Raw genomic sequence first — 16739 nt, 5'->3', positions numbered from 1 at the left:
CCGGACGGTGACATTTCGCAGTTCTCCTTCTACAACCTGGGTAGCTCAGACCCAGAGCCGGGTCCTGGCCGGCCCGAGGTCTCGCTCAGAGTTGCAGTCAAAACTTAACCCAGCTTTGCGCGCTAAGGGCGCTAAGGGCGCTGAGGGCGGCTCGGTTTCGGAGGAGGTAGCTACAGGTGAGTTCTTAAAGGGGCCTCCAGAGCTGGAGTAATAACCTGAGACTGATGACTGGGCTGGGGAGCACAGGCAAGGAGGAGTGAATGAATGAGCAAGTGAAAGACGGAACAAATGTTTTCTTTCCACCCTTAAATACATTCACGCTTAGAATTAATCACTTAGACTTAAAAACCCTCTAGTAAAATCATCAAACTCTTAATCTATCTCCCTGTTTTATGTGCCCTTCTTTAATTCAACCCCTCACGCCCCAAAAAACTTTTACTTAAGGGCAAATAATAAAAAAGCCCCAGTACAAAGTGGAAGACAGTGCAGAGATCGCATCCCCAACCCCACACAAACCCCTCCCCTTCCCCCTTCCAGGCTCCGCCCGCCCCCGCCCCTAATGTGGGTGGTGCAGTGGACTCCTCCCCGAGACCGCTTTTCCCTGTTGGGGATCCACCCCCGGGGGCGCCAGGCACTCTCTCCTGCCTTGGAGTTGAAACCGGCACGTGTTTAGTGAGGTTAAAGGGTGTCTCGGAATGTGTCTCTTGGATCTGGTGTAGGTGAGGTCACGTCTCTCTTCTGACACCCCGACCCTTCCGGGCCTGGCGCGCTCCTCGCTCTGAACCGCGGGACACACCGGTGGGCTAGGGCGAGGTAAAGGCGGGCTCCTCCAGGGCCACCAAGGACCACCTGTAGAATCTGTGTGTCAACTCCTTTGTCTTCAGAGCCACTTCAGTGGCCGCTCCTTTAAGCGAGGAGGTTCACTTGCGATGTTTCCCGGGTCCCCTTTCCCGTTCCCCAGCCCCCTCCTGGCCCTCCTCCCCCTACCAACCCAAAGGTAGCAGCGCTGAGAGCCCGGGGCTCGGCGCCAGCCGCCTCCTCACTTCCCATTGGCTGAGAGCGCCGGGAAAGCGGTCACGTGGGGGCGCGGCAGTCCAGCTCCGGGGCCGCCATCTTGGCGGAAAGTTTGGGGGGAGAGCGGTTGGGGGCGCGGAAGGAGGCGAGGTTCCGGGGGTGGGGCGGCTAGGAAGGGAGAGGGCGAGCGGGCGAGCGGGCCGCGGCGACCGAGGCGGCCGCGGCGGCGGCGGAGGAAGAGGAAGAAGGGGCGGTGGGGGTGCGGCCGCCGAGGGGAGCTCCTCCCCCGTTCCCTCACCCCCCTCAGCTCAGCTCCTCGAGCCCCGGGCGGGGCGGGGGGACGTGGAGCGGGGAAGGGCGGGGGAGCCGCCCCGACTCAGGCCGGAGCGCACCCCAGCTCCCAGCGCTCGCGGCTTGCAGGAACTTTGTGGTGGCGCCGCAGGTGTGGGGGCCCGCCGAGGTGTGCATGTGGGGCGTGAGGGCGTCGCGGAGAGCGGCCGCAGCCCTGTCCGGCCCCCGCTGGAGTAGCCCGGAGGAAGCGAGCCAGGAGAAAGGCAAGCGAGAGGAGGGGGCCAGAGCAGAGTGGGGTGATCAGCCCAGCTGGTCCCGTGTCGGAGCGCTCTTACTGTCGCTGCAGGCTTAGGGGCCAAGGGTCGGAGCGCCTCTGCACCCTCCAGGAGCAGGTGGGGAATATGCATACTTAAGCCGGGGGAGGGGTGGCCTCACGTTTAGGCGTTTAGTACCCTTTGGAGAGGGAGCAGCTTTCGAGGAGAATTTGGAAGCAGGCTTCTCTGTCTGCTCTTAATTTGCCGGGGTACCCACCCTTAGGTAAAAGCTTTCTAGATTCACTGACACTGCTGGGTTTTGAGGCTTTTTCTTTCACTTGGGAAAACTTCGCCAGGTGGCCTTTTCATACAGGGCTGGGAGTTTTTCGACTTGAGATTCGGGGGAAATGCTAGTTTAACTACGACTCTGTTCTTTGCTTTAGTTGTCTCCGTTCTGTTTTATGTTTTCAAAGGTGTGTGCCCTCTTCCTGATACTGGAGAAAAATGCCGGTCCGGAAGCAAGGTGAGAATTTATTTCAGAACTCTCCTGCGAGTGTCACTTGCTTTTCTGTGTGTATGTTTTGTGATTGCTGTGCTTTAAAAATGTTCAGCTCCGGTGAGACAGCATCGTCCTAGCCTCAGTACTTAGGGAATCTAAGCCTCATATCCTTAGAAGGGAGAACCACCTAAATATTTTTCAAACTTTCTTTTTTGACATCTCTTTAGTGACTAGAGAGGCAGTTAATTTTGTTTCCTCTGAAATGTCTTTCCAAAAACTCTGCATTGGTGTTTTAGTATTTTACTTTATCATTCTTAATAAACACTGATTTGTGAATAAACGTGGGATCCTGGTTAAGAACTAGTGTTTTGAAACATTTAAGATTTGGATTATCATGACAAATTATAGATCGATAATTGCTTTTGCATATCAGATCACTTGAAGCCATGTTAACCAATATTTGATCAGTCTTTTATTGTGGTAGATTATTGTGGTAGACTGCTAGCCCACATTTATTACAAACTGCTCACCTTCCTCCTTTCTCTGTGACATATGTTTAAAATGTTTTGATTATTTCAGGGAATGTATGTGTGTGTGAACATAGTAGCATTGATTGACCTAGAGGATTTGGGGAAGTGTTTAGATGTCTCACAGATTATTTGCATAAATAGTGTGTAATGCTTGTATATGTGTAATTTTAATCAGACTCTGCTTTTCTTCTCAGACACCCAGAGAGCATTGCACCTTTTGGAAGAATATCGTTCAAAACTAAGCCAAACTGAAGACCGACAGCTCAGAAGTTCCATAGAACGGGTTATTAACATATTTCAGAGCAACCTCTTTCAGGCTTTAATAGGTGGGAATTAAAACTTTATTTGTGACCATTATGTGTCAACTAGACTTAATGCTCCTCTGAATTCATTTATTTTAAACTTAACAGAGTGATTTACTCGGTTCTCTGTAAGGAATTCAGTAACTTGAACATCCAGTGAGTTGTATGTCTGATAGGCCAATATCCTTTCAAAAAATACCTGATAACTGAAAAAACTTTCATTATGATTATTTCAGTGATCTTTGGCGACAGTGTGTAATATCCTAGCATTAACTAATAAAAGATGGAGAAGTTGCAAGAATGTTTCAGGACCCAAAAAGACAAGAGTGAATAACTTAATTGTTAGCTTGTTTCTATATTTGACTTCTGTTTCTCTGGAGTCCCTCAAAATGTTTGAGGACATCTCCTTAATATGGACCTCTGTTAAAACTTGGCATTCATGGAGTCAGAATTTTAGATCTGGAAAATTATCTTAGAGGTGATTTTGCTATTTTGTCTAATATTTTATCGACAAGAACATTAAAACAATATTATTCATAACTAACTTAAATTTAAGGTTGTGCATTGGTCTAATAAAGAACTGGACAAATAGTCAAGAGTCCTAAATTCTCTTCTTTACACTGCCATTAATTGAATGGTATTATACAAGTTATTTAACCTTTTCTAGGTCGCTATATTAGCTGTAGAATGTGAGTTCATTAGAACAGTGGTTTTTAGCACTCCCTCCCTCCTGATTTTTAAAGTAGCTAGATTCTTTTTTAAAACAAAGTCTTATATTTTGTACACAATTCCCAATTTATGAAACAAGATGATTTGTCTATGGCCTCGAGGTACCTGGAAAGTGTTAACCACTGAACTAGAAAATTTGTTCCTTCCAATTCTAAGAATGAAATGTTTTTAAATTAATCATTGACTATATAAATTAGATATGTACTTCATTGCATTACGTTTGTTTCCTTAGTAACTTCCAAGTTGGTATGACCTAACATCTATTGATAGAGTAACTTTTGATGTGTTTGTGGATTACCTTTAAGTTAGTGTACCCTGTCAAAAAACCTTACTGCTAAATTGATACTCTGTATTAAGTTTGTTGTAAAATTAAAGATTTTCAGGAAGACCACTCAGTACACCTGAATAGTTTTAAAATATCTAACGTTATCATAGTATCTATTTATTTAAATTTTTTAATGTTTATTTTTGAGAGAGTGAGACAGAGTGTGGGAGGGGGGGAGCAGAGAGAGACACAGAGACACAGAATCCCAAGCAGGCTCCAGGTTCTGAGCTGTCAGCACAGAGCCCTACGTGGGGCTCGAATCCACCAGCTGTGAGATCATGACCTGAATTGAAGTCGGACACTTAACCGACCAAGCCACCGAGGCGCGCCATTATCATAGACTTTAAAAACCATACACAAGAATAGAACAGTATAATTAACTATTACATAATTAACAATATAATGAACCTATTTTCAAAAATTACCAACATTCTGTCTTTTTTGTTTAAACTCCTCGACATTTTTACATTTCAGTTTCTAAGCTCTGACATTTAAGGTCCAAATGGATGATCAAATTAGATTCCTCTGAAAAAACAACAAAAAAGGAAGGGAAACATTTTTAGTCATTTGGTTTTCTAAATCAACCTTAAACTTAGGAATGTTTTATTTAGTAGAGTCAATGTTTAGAAAAAAAATAGTATGACTTCTATGTCCTCATTTACCTATAGACAGATAGGTATAGTCCCTCTCTTTGTGGAGTCTGCAACTTTAAGAAAATTAAATGGTCAGTGAAGTAAATAGAGTCTATGCTTCTTAGATTTCTCTGTAGATTGGAGGTAGATTTGCTGTGTTTGGAGGGATTTTTAAAATGTATTCTGCCTTGCCTGTTTTGAGTGTTTATCTGTTCTTACACGTGATTGAATTCTAATAGAATTAGCTTTCGGACAAGTTTGTATTTGGTGATCTTCTTTGTTCTGTATAATTTCATTGGTTGTGAATTTACCTTATATTTAGATTTGCTTGTATTTTAATGTTTAATAGGATATGATACCGAATTTTGGTGTAAGAAAAGTAATCGATTTTAGGAATTTTGAAACGAGTGAATTTAGTAGAGATCTTTATGTGTTTGCATACTGTAATTGAATTAATTGTTGACACTGCCTAAATAAATGTATTCTTTTGTGTTTGCTGAAATTGGGTTAATTTATTAACCTCTGTTACTTTTTTCAGTCTGAAAATGTTTAGGTTAGTAAGACTTTCCTTTTGCTTTGCACCGGTACCATTGTTCTTGAAACAGCACATTAGCGTACTTTAAACCTGTAAGTCGCCCTGAGCTACACTAGAGTATTGTGTTCATAGTAGGTGCTGAAAAATATTGGATCAACTTTTTTCCTTTAGTAGGCGGCGCTCTTTTTTCTGAGGTAGTATCTGTGGACCGTTGGATTAAAGGAGACATGGGTCTTGACAATCTGAGTTGTTTCAAAGATTCTTGACTGCCTGAGTTTGGAAATCATCTCCTTAGGTCATAGTGAATTATGTAGTTACTTCTTTGTACTTGTTGTCTGCATAATTATTTATTTATTGATTCTTTGAACTGGTAGTTTGCATTGACTGTTCTCATGCATTTTAAAGAAGGTTGTGTGGGGTGCTGAGGTTTTGATGCTATAGAAATGTTGATTTATTTTCTTCTTCCTTCTGTAGTTGATACCTTATATAGATTAGGTTTCTGGTACCCTGAGGTTATTCAGAGGAACAAGTATGTGTATATTGCATTACATCTGTTCTGAGATAACAATTTTTAAATATTTTAATATCTTTGAATTTGGGATACATTTTATGACTGATGTATGTTGGAAATGATTTTACATTCTTAGTGGCACATGATAGAATGGTACATCTTAGAACTGATGTCCTCATTTCAATGAAATATGGCAATCACTGTCCTAGCTCTGATGTTTGCTAGTATCTTTGAAGGTTTAAAAACTACTGAACACAGCAAAGTTTTTATTAACTTTTGAGTTTCAGGTGATAAGTTGCTTCTTTAAAGCTGAATATTTAAAGTTATATCTAAAAAAAAAAAAAGTTTATGAGCTATACATTTCTTTAAAATTTATTCTCCAAATACCTGGTGATTATCTTTGTGTAAATGGGAGACAAAGTCTGCCTAATTTTAATCCTTAATTTAGGTGAGTACAATTTGAAAATGTAATATATTTGATTTTGTATTCTCATTTTCTGCACTTACATTTGAAAAATTTATAAATAAGTAGACTGGGTGTTGTTTGATTCCAGGTCAGAGCCCAGGTGTTCAGATCCAGCATGATTTGAGGTTATTTATGATTCTTAGGTTTATCTAGGGTCTGAGATGATCTTTGTAATCCTCAAAGATTTCATATTAGTCTAGCCCCCCCCCCGCCGGGCGTTACTTATCGGATCAAAGAATTCTGCTTTTCTTGAGCACAGGAAGAGAACCTGAGCTCAAGATCAGGCTGACTTTAGAGACTTGAGTAAGTTGAGTCATGGGATTTGTATAGTTTGTCTGCAATAAATAGCAAGCTTATTTTAATGCAGTGTTTTATTTTAGTTATGAGATTTGTCAAAATGAAGATGGATCATGTAATAAATAATATTGTCCATTTCTGAGATTTTTTGACTTCTACTTTATTTGTTGCTGTTCTTTTAACTGAGTTTCAGTAGGCCTTGTAAACATGGTAAAGAACATTTGAATTTGTAGGTACTGGCTTTCAAAAAGTGTGACTCCTTTTTTTTTAAATGAAAAAAAAAGTGCATCATCTTAACCACTTTTTTTTTTTAAACAATTTTTTTAGTGTATATTTATTTTTGAGACAGAGACAGCATGAGCAGGGGAGGGGCAGAGAGGGAGACACAGAATCCGAAGCAGGCTCCAGGACTGAGGTGTCAGCACAGAGCCTGATGCAGGGCTCGAACCCATGAACCGTGAGATCATGACCTGAGCCAAAGTCAGATGCTTAACTGACTGAGCCACCCAGGCACCTCTTAAACACTTTTAAATGTATAGTTCAGTATTATTAAGTACATTGGTGCAAAAACAGTTCAGAACTTATTCCTCTTTCAAAACCAGAACTCTACAACACTCTCCTTTTCCTTCTGCCCTCAGTCTCTGGTAACTACCATTGGAGTTTCTGTCTCTGATTTTGACTACTGTAAATAACTTATATATATAGTACTTGTCTTTTTGTGTCTAACTTATTTCGCTTAATGTTCTCAGAGTTCCTCCATGTTATAGCATGTGACAGAATATCCTTTCTACCTAAGGCTGAATTTTTTTACTGTATGTATATACCATATTTTGTTTATCCATTGATGGGCATTTAGGGTGTTTTCATCTCTTGGCTATTGTGAATAGTGCTGCTTTGAACATGGGTGTGCAAATATCTCTTTGAAAAACTGCTTTCAATTTTTGGGATATCCAGAAGTTGGATTATAGGATCATATGGCATTTATATTTTTAATTTTTTGAGGATATCATACTGCCTTCCATAGCAGTTGCATTATTTTGCAGTCCCACCGACAGTGCACAAGGGTCCCGGTTTCTCCATATTCTTGCCAACACTTGTTATTTTCAGTTTTTTTGATAGTAGCCATCCTAATGGGTATGAGATTATGACTCTTTTTTAAGTATATGTAAAAAGTAACAATAGCTGACATTTCATCGAGTACTTTCTGTGTGAGATGCAAGTGTCTCATTTGTTATAATCCTATGAAGCGTATATTCATCTATGAGGTGATTGTGTCATTTTATATCATTTTATAGATTAGAAAAGTAGGCACTGAGAGATTACAGATCTTGTTCAAGGACCTTCAGATACTAAATTGTGGAGCCAGAATCTGAACTCCATCTGAATCCAGAGCTGCTCCTCACTTTCAGTTATTAGGATGTTATCTTGAGTTGAATATTTTAATGTGAGAAAGAACACTAACAACAAGCGTGGTAAACATAGATGATGGTCTGTAGGTTCAGTGGTTTTATTTTTAAGTTTTTTACTTTGAAGGAGAATATTTATGATGGAATGATGTTTATAGTTACGGAGTTTACACATTTTGGAAAGTGTATTTAGTAATCAAGGTTTGTGAACTTCTAGCTATGATGGTAAAATGTCAAAATTTCTTAGATTTTTTGTTTCTTACTGGTCCCAGGGATACTGTATTTTAGTTTGTTACTAACTTCATTTGTGTGACTTTGCAAGCTAGGTTTGAGAAAGGAAAACATTTATTACAGGCTGTGGATCATTTTATTGGCTAAAACTTTATAGAATTGGAGGAAATTTTTATTAATTTTTCAGTTGATGGTTTTGATTGAATTGGATTATTATTTATATGCTAATAGTTTTGCCTACTACTGCTCTGAAGCAGTGCTTTGATTATGTTGAATCTGGTTGAATTCTCTTCAGAACCTTGTAATCACAGGGCTGTAAAAGCATCTGTAAATATTTCTTCTGGTCTAAGCAGTTTCATCTATGTAGGGTCAAGTTTTTCCCACTAAATTTTTTCTTTTCTAAATTATTTTTCCAGTATACTATCAAGTCTAGGACCAGGTATTTCATTTGTCATATCTCTTTGGTCTGGGCACATTTCCATAGCTTGGTCTTTTATGACATTGGCATTTTTGAAGGATACAGTTCCCCGTTTCTTTTATTTTTTTATATAAGTTTTCTAATTTTGGGTTTCTCTGGTGTTTGCTTGTGATTAGATTCAGGTTATGTATTCCCTAGGGTTCTGTACATTCAGAGGTACAAGATATCTTTCCTTCATCGGTGTTGTTAATTTTGATTACCCAATTAAGGTGTTTGATTTCTCTACTCCATAGTTAACGTTTTTTCCTTGTTTATAAGCAGTATGTGGGGGTGACACTTCAACACCATGTGTATGTCTTGTTTTTTAGCAAAATTTCCACCTAGACTTAGTATCCATTGATGATGCTTGCCTGAACCTTTTACTATGTTGAAAATGACAGTTGAAAAATGGAAGTTTTATAACAGTGGCACTCTTCTACGTTTTCCAATTAACGCTTGGCATTTTACTGTAAGAACCCTCCTCTCCCATTTATCTATCTATATATGTATCATTTAAAAAAATTTTTTTAGTGTTTATTTATTTTTGAGAGACAGTGTGAGTGGGGGAGGGGCAGAGAGAGAGGGAGACACAGAATCCAAAGCAGGCTCCAGGTTCTGGGCTTGTCAGCACAGAGCCCAATGTGGGGCTCAAACTCCTGAACCGTGAGATCATGACCTGAGCCAAAGTCGGATGCTTAACTGACTGAGCCATCCAGGTGCCCCTGTATCATTTTTCTTTTAATCGTTGATATTTATTATCATCCTTAATGATTTTGGTGTTCAGATTGTTTCTGATTCATTTGGTGAGAACTCTCTCAAGCTTGCTTTTATGTCCTTATCACATGCCCCTATTATTTTGAGTACTTTCTCATTTTTTTGGCCTAACAAGGTATTCCAGATTCATCTTGTAGGTATCTTGCCCAGCCTTGGAATCAGCCATTTCTCTGAGAAGTTCTGGTTCCTTTTGATACTTACCTCATTTTAAGGAATATGTGTGTGAAAATACCCTATGACTGTTAGTCAAATTGTACTTAAAATATTGAAATAACTTATTTTTGGACATTGGCTTGATATTTTCCTGTTTCTAATGTGCAAAACACAAATTGTAATACATAGTTTAAAGTTTTATAAGATATTCTTTTTGGGGATCAAAATGGTTTTAATGTACATAGGTTTAGAAGAAGCAGAGTATTCTCGAGTAGACTTGACTATTGCATATTTTAGTTTGTGAAAACGTTGTACTTGCTTTTAGTCAATTAACTGATAGAATTTTTTCCCTCTGAAATGGCTGGGTTATATTGCAATGTTTTCAGCTTTCTAGTTGCCTAACTCTCCAAAATGGAATTTATTGTAAAAAATAATGCATATTCCATGTAAAGCATTTAAGATCACCTAATTGTACTTTATATAAAATGTTGTCAAGAAAAATCTCACACCAAAGGTAACCTCTTTCCATAGGGTGAATATCCTTCTAGAATGTTATTCTTTATGTATTTATACATAATTTGATTTTGCAAAACAAACTCTCTACACAACTAAAACAGTTGTTTCCTATGATGCGAATGGAGATTTATAATCTCTGTGTAAAGTGAAAAATTGCATCAGATTAAAATACCCGTGAAAATCCTTCCGGAATTTAACACTGTCTCTCATTAACTGCAATATAGTTGTTTTTTTCTCTAGTGGAAAGAAATCATTGTTTCTTCAGTCAGGCAACAGGCATAGTAGTTGGCTTGTGTTTGAGTGATCTCTTGTACAAAAGCACATAATTCTAGAATCAGACTGAGTGCAATGAGATATAGAGATGTTTACATTATTAGAGGCATATGAAAACGGAGACTACCTGAGGGAACAGTCTTCTCCCTTCTCACTTTTTATGTGCAACGACTTATTGGGTGGACTAATAGGTAGAATTGTCCTTTTTGGTGAAGGGAGGTGCTGAAGTTAGATTTGCTTAAGTGTATGTAGTGTGTATATACATATTAACTGTTTTCATCTCAAAATTTCTCATTGGATATCTTTCCATATCAGTAGGTTTGTATTGTCTTTAATTACTTTGTTTACATTGTATAGATTTACTATAGTTTTATTAATGATTTCCTAGAAGCACTTAAGTATATAACTTTTCTGTATTATAAACAACATTGTATTTGTATATGTCTCTTTGTTCTACATCATTTATTATATACTTTGGGTAAATTCCTAGAAATGAATTGCTTGGTAAAAGGGATTTGCATTTTGGGGCACCTGGGTGGCTCAGTCGGTTAAGCGTCCGACTTTGGTTCGGGTCATGATCTCGCGGTCCGTGAGTTCGAGCCCCGCGTCGGGCTCTATGCTGACAGCTCAGAGCCTGGAGCCTGTTTCAGATTCTGTGTCTCCCTCTCTCTCTGCCCCTCCCCTGTTCGTGCTCTCTCTCTGTCTCACAAATAAATAAACGTTAAAAAAAAAATTAAAAAAAAAAAAAAGGGATTTGCATTTTAAAAAGGCTTTTGATGTTTTAAAACGGTTATATTCAATTTAATTTTTTAGGTAGTATGTGGAATAACAACTAATTCACTATATCTTAAACAATACAGGTGTTATCCATCTTTTTAATATTTTCTACTCTGATAGGTGGAATATACTTTTAGTCATTTTGATATTTTATTATAGATTTGTTTGGTTAAAGAAATAACCAACGATATAAGAATTTTCAGTGATGTATGAATTTTTTTTTAATGTCTATTTTTGAGAGAGAGCATGCGAGACCAAGCAGGGGAGGGGTAGAGAGAGAGGGGGACAGAGGATCTGAAGCAGGCTCTGCACTGACAGCAGGAGCCTGACGTGGGGCTAGAATTCATGAACCGTGAGATCATGGCGTGAGCTGAAGTTGAATGCTCAAACGACTGAGCCACCAGGTACCCCCAATGTAAGAATTTTCTTACATCATTCATTTTAATTTCTTTGGTGAATTATTTGTTCATGTCATCTGCCTCTCCTACCACCTTTCCCCCCCCTTTTCTCTTAGAAGTATAAAATTGTTAGGTGTAACATCCACATTAGGAGTATCAACTTTGTCTGCCATGTAAGTTTCAAATAGCTTTCCTTGTTTGTCATTTGTTTTTAAACTTTGATTTTTAAGAAAACCTGTATTTAGATTTATCAATATTCTTTGTGCTTTCTGCCCTTGGTATCATGCTTAGAAAAGCTTCCCTATTCCCAAGATTATAAAAATGTTTCCTGTATTCAGAATCTTTAATACCATCTCTATTTTTTAAACAGAATTAGTTTGGGGCACCTGGGTGGCTCAGTCAGTTAAGTGTCTGACTTCGGCTTAGGTAATGATCTCATGGCTCATAAGTTAGAGCCCCACATCAGGCTCTGTGCTGACAGCTCAGAGCCTGGAGCCTGCTTTGGATTCTGTGTCTCCCTGTCTCTCTGCCCCTCCCCCACTCATGGTCTGTATTTCTCTCCTTCAAAAATAAATAAACATTAAAAAAATTGTAAACAAATTTTTTTAAATAACTTTTTAAAGTTTATTTATTATTGAGAGAGAGAACACAGCTGGGGAGGGGCAGAAAGAGAGAGGGAGACACAGAATCCTAAGCACGCTCCAGGCTCTGAGCTGTCAGCACACAGCCTGATGTGGGGCTCAAGCTTACCAACTGTGAGGTAATGACCTGAGCTGAAGTCACATGCTTAACTGACTGAACCACCCACACGTTCCCGTAGCATCACATTTAAATCTTTAATACATTTGGAAATTATTTTGAAATAAAGTGAGATTGTTTTTTAAAATATAAATGTTATTTTTATACTCCTTTGTACATTTTTAAAAATTATTAGACTTTTTTTTTTTTTTTAGCAGTTTTAGGTTTTACAGGAAAATTGAGTGAAAAGTACAGTTCCTATATCCTCATTACCACTCTTCCTTCCATTTCCTTTCATTAACACCTTGCATTAGTGTTATAGTTGGTAAGCCAGTGTTACTATAGTCCATAGTTTACATTGGGGTTCACTCTTTGTGTTATACGTTGGTAAAGTTGACATACATATTTGTTGTTCTGACACATGCATCCACTATTACAGTATCATACAGAATAGTTTCACTACCCTGAAAATCTCTTGTGCTATACATGTTCATCCCTTCTTCCTCCCTTTAAGTCCCTGGCAACTGCTGCTCTTTTTACTATCTCCATAGTTTTTTGCCTTTTCCAGAATGTCATATAGGTGGAATCATAAGTATGTAGCCTTTTCAGTTTGGCTTCTTTCCCTTAGCAATATGCATTTAAGTTTTCTCAATGTCTTTTCATGGCATGGTAGCTCATATTTTCTTTTATTTTTTAAAGACTGTTTTTTAGACCAGTTTTATTAGAGTTCACAACAAAATTGAGAGGAACGTACAGAGATTACTTGTATACCTCCTGTGTCCACAGATATATAGCTTTCCTCATCATCAACATACCCTACCAGAATGGCACATTTATTACAATTAACAGACTTAACATGGGCACATCATTATCCCCCAATGTCCATAGTTTACCTTAGTGTTCATTCTTGGTATTGTACATTCTGTAGTTGGGACAAATGTATAATGAGATGTATTCACCATTATAATATCGAACAGTATAGTTTACTGCCCTAACAATTCTGTGTACTCTGCTTATTCATCTCTTTCCCACTTGCAACCCTGGCAATCACTGATCTTTTTACTGTCTCCATTAGTTCTGCCTTTTCAAGAATGTTGTATGGTTGGAATCACACAGCATATATTTAAGGTCTTCTACATCTTTTTATGGGTTGATAACTTTTTTTTTTTAAGTGCTGAATAATATTCCATTGGATGCATTCAGTTTATGTTTTCACCTATTGAATGATATCTTGGTTGCTTCTAAGTTTTGGCAATTGTGAATAAAGCTGTTATAAACATCTGTGTGCAGGTTTTTGTATGGACATAAATTTTCAGCTCATTTGGGTAAATACCAAGGACCATGATTGCTGGATTTTATAGTAGGATTATGTTTAGTTTTGTAGGAAACCACCAAACTGTTTTCCAAAGTGGCTGTATCATTTTGCATTCCCACCAGCAATGACTGAGAGTTCTTATTGTCCCATATCCTTGTTAGCATTTGGTATTGTCAGTGTTCTCTATTTTGGCCATTCTAATGGGTGTATGGTGGTATCTCATTGGTATTTTAATGTTCATTTCCCTGATGACATATGTGGACCATCTTTTCATATGCTTATTTGCCATCTGTATATTTGCTTTGCAGAGGTATCTGTTAAGGTCTTTTTAAAAATATTTTTTCCATGAAATAAGGTATTTTCATAGATTAGAGATGTTGCCAATGCTATGTTAAATTATTACAGGTTCTTGACTACTTAGACTTCCTACTCTGATCTTTGTTTCTTTAGTTTGAGAGTTTGTACGTATTTCTGTTTGGGATGATAAAAGTGGTAACTAAAAGCTAGAGAACATTTTCCTCACACTCCTTTGTGGGTGTTTCTGGAATTTTGTACTTTTCCTTATTCCTGTTTTGCAAACTTTGAATTCTGCAAGAAAGTAACAAAGACAAATGAAAATGTTTCACTTAAATTTAGAGAGTTCTGAAATATGTGATCTTAGAGACTTCCTGAAAATATATATTTTTTGGTGATAGAAATGATTCTTCTCTGTTCTGTTGGACCAGTTGTATGTGCCCAAGTTTAATTTAGAATTTTTAATTCTCTTGAAATTTTCGATTGTTCAGTTGTTTCTATATTTCTAATTTATGTATGGTAAGTTTTTAGCTTTGTTACCTTGTAATTTAGATCTTTGTTCAGGAACTGCACTTGTGGGGACCCAGTTTAGTTCAAAACAGAAGGCACTTGATAGACTATAAATGGCAAATAGAAATAGACTGTGTTATGACTGATCCCGTAGGCTCAACAAAATTAATGTTTCTAATTGTGAAATGACTCAAGGGTAGTTTTCTCTAATGTATGTTTTAGTATTCCTGCATTTTTTTTGTGTGTTCTTGCTTGCTTTAGTGCATCATTATTTTTAAAAGGAAATAAGTTTTTTCAGGGTAGTAAATAAAAATGTAATTAGTCATTTTAATTATGTGTCTGGTGTACATCTGGGTGAGCTATATGGATTTTCAGATGAGTATGGAATTACTCTTATTTGTTAAATGACAATCATTTTGACTACTATATTCTCCCATTTTCTATATACTTTCATACGAAAGATTGAAGATTAGAGTTGACTCAAGTGAATTGTTTGCATAGGTTTATTGAAGGACTCTGTCATTTTACATGTGATAGTAAATTTGGCAATTTCTCATTAAATAGTATTGAGATGGGACTACTGAAGCATTATTTTGCTGTGATTACATGTTTTCATAGTCTGTATATTTTGATATAATTATGCATAGCCCTGATTATTGGCATTGAATATTATTGGCATGGGAACATATAAATGATTTATACAAACCAGAATTGAAAAAGAATTTTTCATTGTCAAAAAGCTGGTTAATTTAATTTTCAAAAATGTTAATACATGTGTAGTAATAGAAATTTAAAATAAATGTGTGTGTAAGATTTTGTAGCACCTTAAAATGTAGCCATCACATTTTTATAGAAATCTACCTATTTAAAAAAATTTTTAATGTTTATTCATTTCTTTTGAGAGACAGAGAACAAGTGGGGGAGGGGCAGAGAGAGAGACACACACACAGAATCGGAAGCAGGCTCCAGGCTCTGAGCTCCCAGCACAGAGCCTGATGTGGGGCTCAAACTCACGATCCGTGAGATCATGACCTGAGCCAAAGTCGGCTGCTTAACCAACTGAGCCACCCAGGCGACCGTAGAGATTTACTTTCTTAAATCTACCTGTTTTAAGGTGGTGTTATATGATTTTTAAGTGTTACATATTTTTCCTCAGTTTTCTCCATCTCTCAAAGACATTATTATTATACCTCATCTTTCAATTCTTTTCTCTCCTAAAACATATTCACTCCATTAGTATTCATTGATTGAATGCCTTTATTTATTTTCATGAAGTTGGTTTTTTGAGAATAACTTGGAATGTCAGATTTTAGCATGTTAAACATTTTCAAGAAGTAGGAAAGATTGGGATTATACTAGAATTAGTTTTTGTTATATTTGACTTCTACTTATAGTAGTAACTTCTGCTTTACTTTAGTCTAGATATCTTGTGGAACTCAGTGTTATACTCCCCAGGTTAGAAACATCTAAAGAAAAAGTAGAAAGTAATGTTTTGAGTCTTAGAATGTTATTGTAAAAATATTTTTCTTGTCACAGTCATAATCTTTTTCTTTGCTAAATCTTTATAGTTATGATAAGTGTTATAATTATTTTCTGACATAAAATGTAGCTTATAAAGAACAGGGACTGCTGATAGCATGGGAAATAATAAGTACTTTGGACTTAATAAGAAAAGCTCAGCCTGTGTCCAGTTTTTCCAGAGTGCCCTTTTTGATCAGGCATACCTTTGAGAAATCTTTATTGATACAACTGAACAAATTGTAATAGATAAACATTTTCTGAAGAAGTGTTACTTTGTTGCTGATCTTTATAGTCTTGAGATACCTTCAAGATGAGGAAGTGTGTGGTGGACAAATGAAATAAAATGTGTGGAATGTTAGTCAAGATGGGATATGGGTCAAAATTAAAGATGTGTGTGTATATATATTTATATATTTTAAAGGAAAGTGATAATAACTGACAAACTGTCATACCAAAAATGTCACCACACTATACATGTGTTAACAGAAATATTTCAGTACTTTTGCATATGGTTTTGGTTTGCCAAGTGTGGTAACGAATCTCTTTTTAAGCTGGGGATAGATAATAATCTGGTAACAGTCTGGCAGTATCAGTTTCCCTGACCTCAGTATGAAACAAAGATATTTAAATAGTGTAAAACTTACATATGAAATTCCATGCACTTGACTCATTTAAGCTCTCCTAGAATCTCTCTCAGCTTAATTTTTTGTGATAAAATATAAAATATACAAAACAAAATTTACCATTTTTTAAGTGTACAATTGAAAGCATTAAGTACATTCACATTGTTTTGTGACCATCACCCCTCTATCTCCTGAACCTTTTCATCATCCCAAACTGAAACCCTGTACCCATTAAAACAATAACTCCCCATTCCTTCCTTACCCCAGTCCCTAGTAACAACTGTTGTTTCTGTCTCTATGAATTTGACTGTTCTAGCTACCTCATATAAGTGGAGTCATACAATATTTGTCTTCTTGTGTCTGGCTTA

General features: G+C 37.4%; 1 protein-coding gene across 8 annotated transcripts in view; it reads left to right on the top strand.

Moving 5' to 3' along the window:
- The first annotated feature begins 633 nt into the window (after positions 1-633).
- Positions 634-16739, top strand: part of DLG1 (discs large MAGUK scaffold protein 1) — a 272972-nt gene continuing 256866 nt past the window's right edge. For 3 of the 8 annotated variants that reach the window (XM_042955810.1, XM_042955808.1, XM_042955807.1), the window contains exons 1-3: positions 1384-1697; positions 2033-2082; positions 2783-2914. In XM_042955810.1, coding sequence (XP_042811744.1) covers positions 2064-2082; positions 2783-2914 — 151 coding nt within the window. In that variant the 5' untranslated portion in view covers positions 1384-1697; positions 2033-2063. Of the gene's footprint in view, positions 720-1383; positions 1698-2032; positions 2083-2782; positions 2915-16739 lie in introns of those variants that run through there. The other 5 variants (XM_042955811.1, XM_042955809.1, XM_042955804.1 and 2 more) reach the window with 3 other exon arrangements.

Source organism: Panthera leo, chromosome C2 (genome assembly GCF_018350215.1).
Source record: "Panthera leo isolate Ple1 chromosome C2, P.leo_Ple1_pat1.1, whole genome shotgun sequence".
NCBI classification, from domain to species: Eukaryota; Metazoa; Chordata; class Mammalia; order Carnivora; family Felidae; genus Panthera; species Panthera leo.
This window is presented reverse-complemented; position numbering and strand designations above follow the sequence as displayed.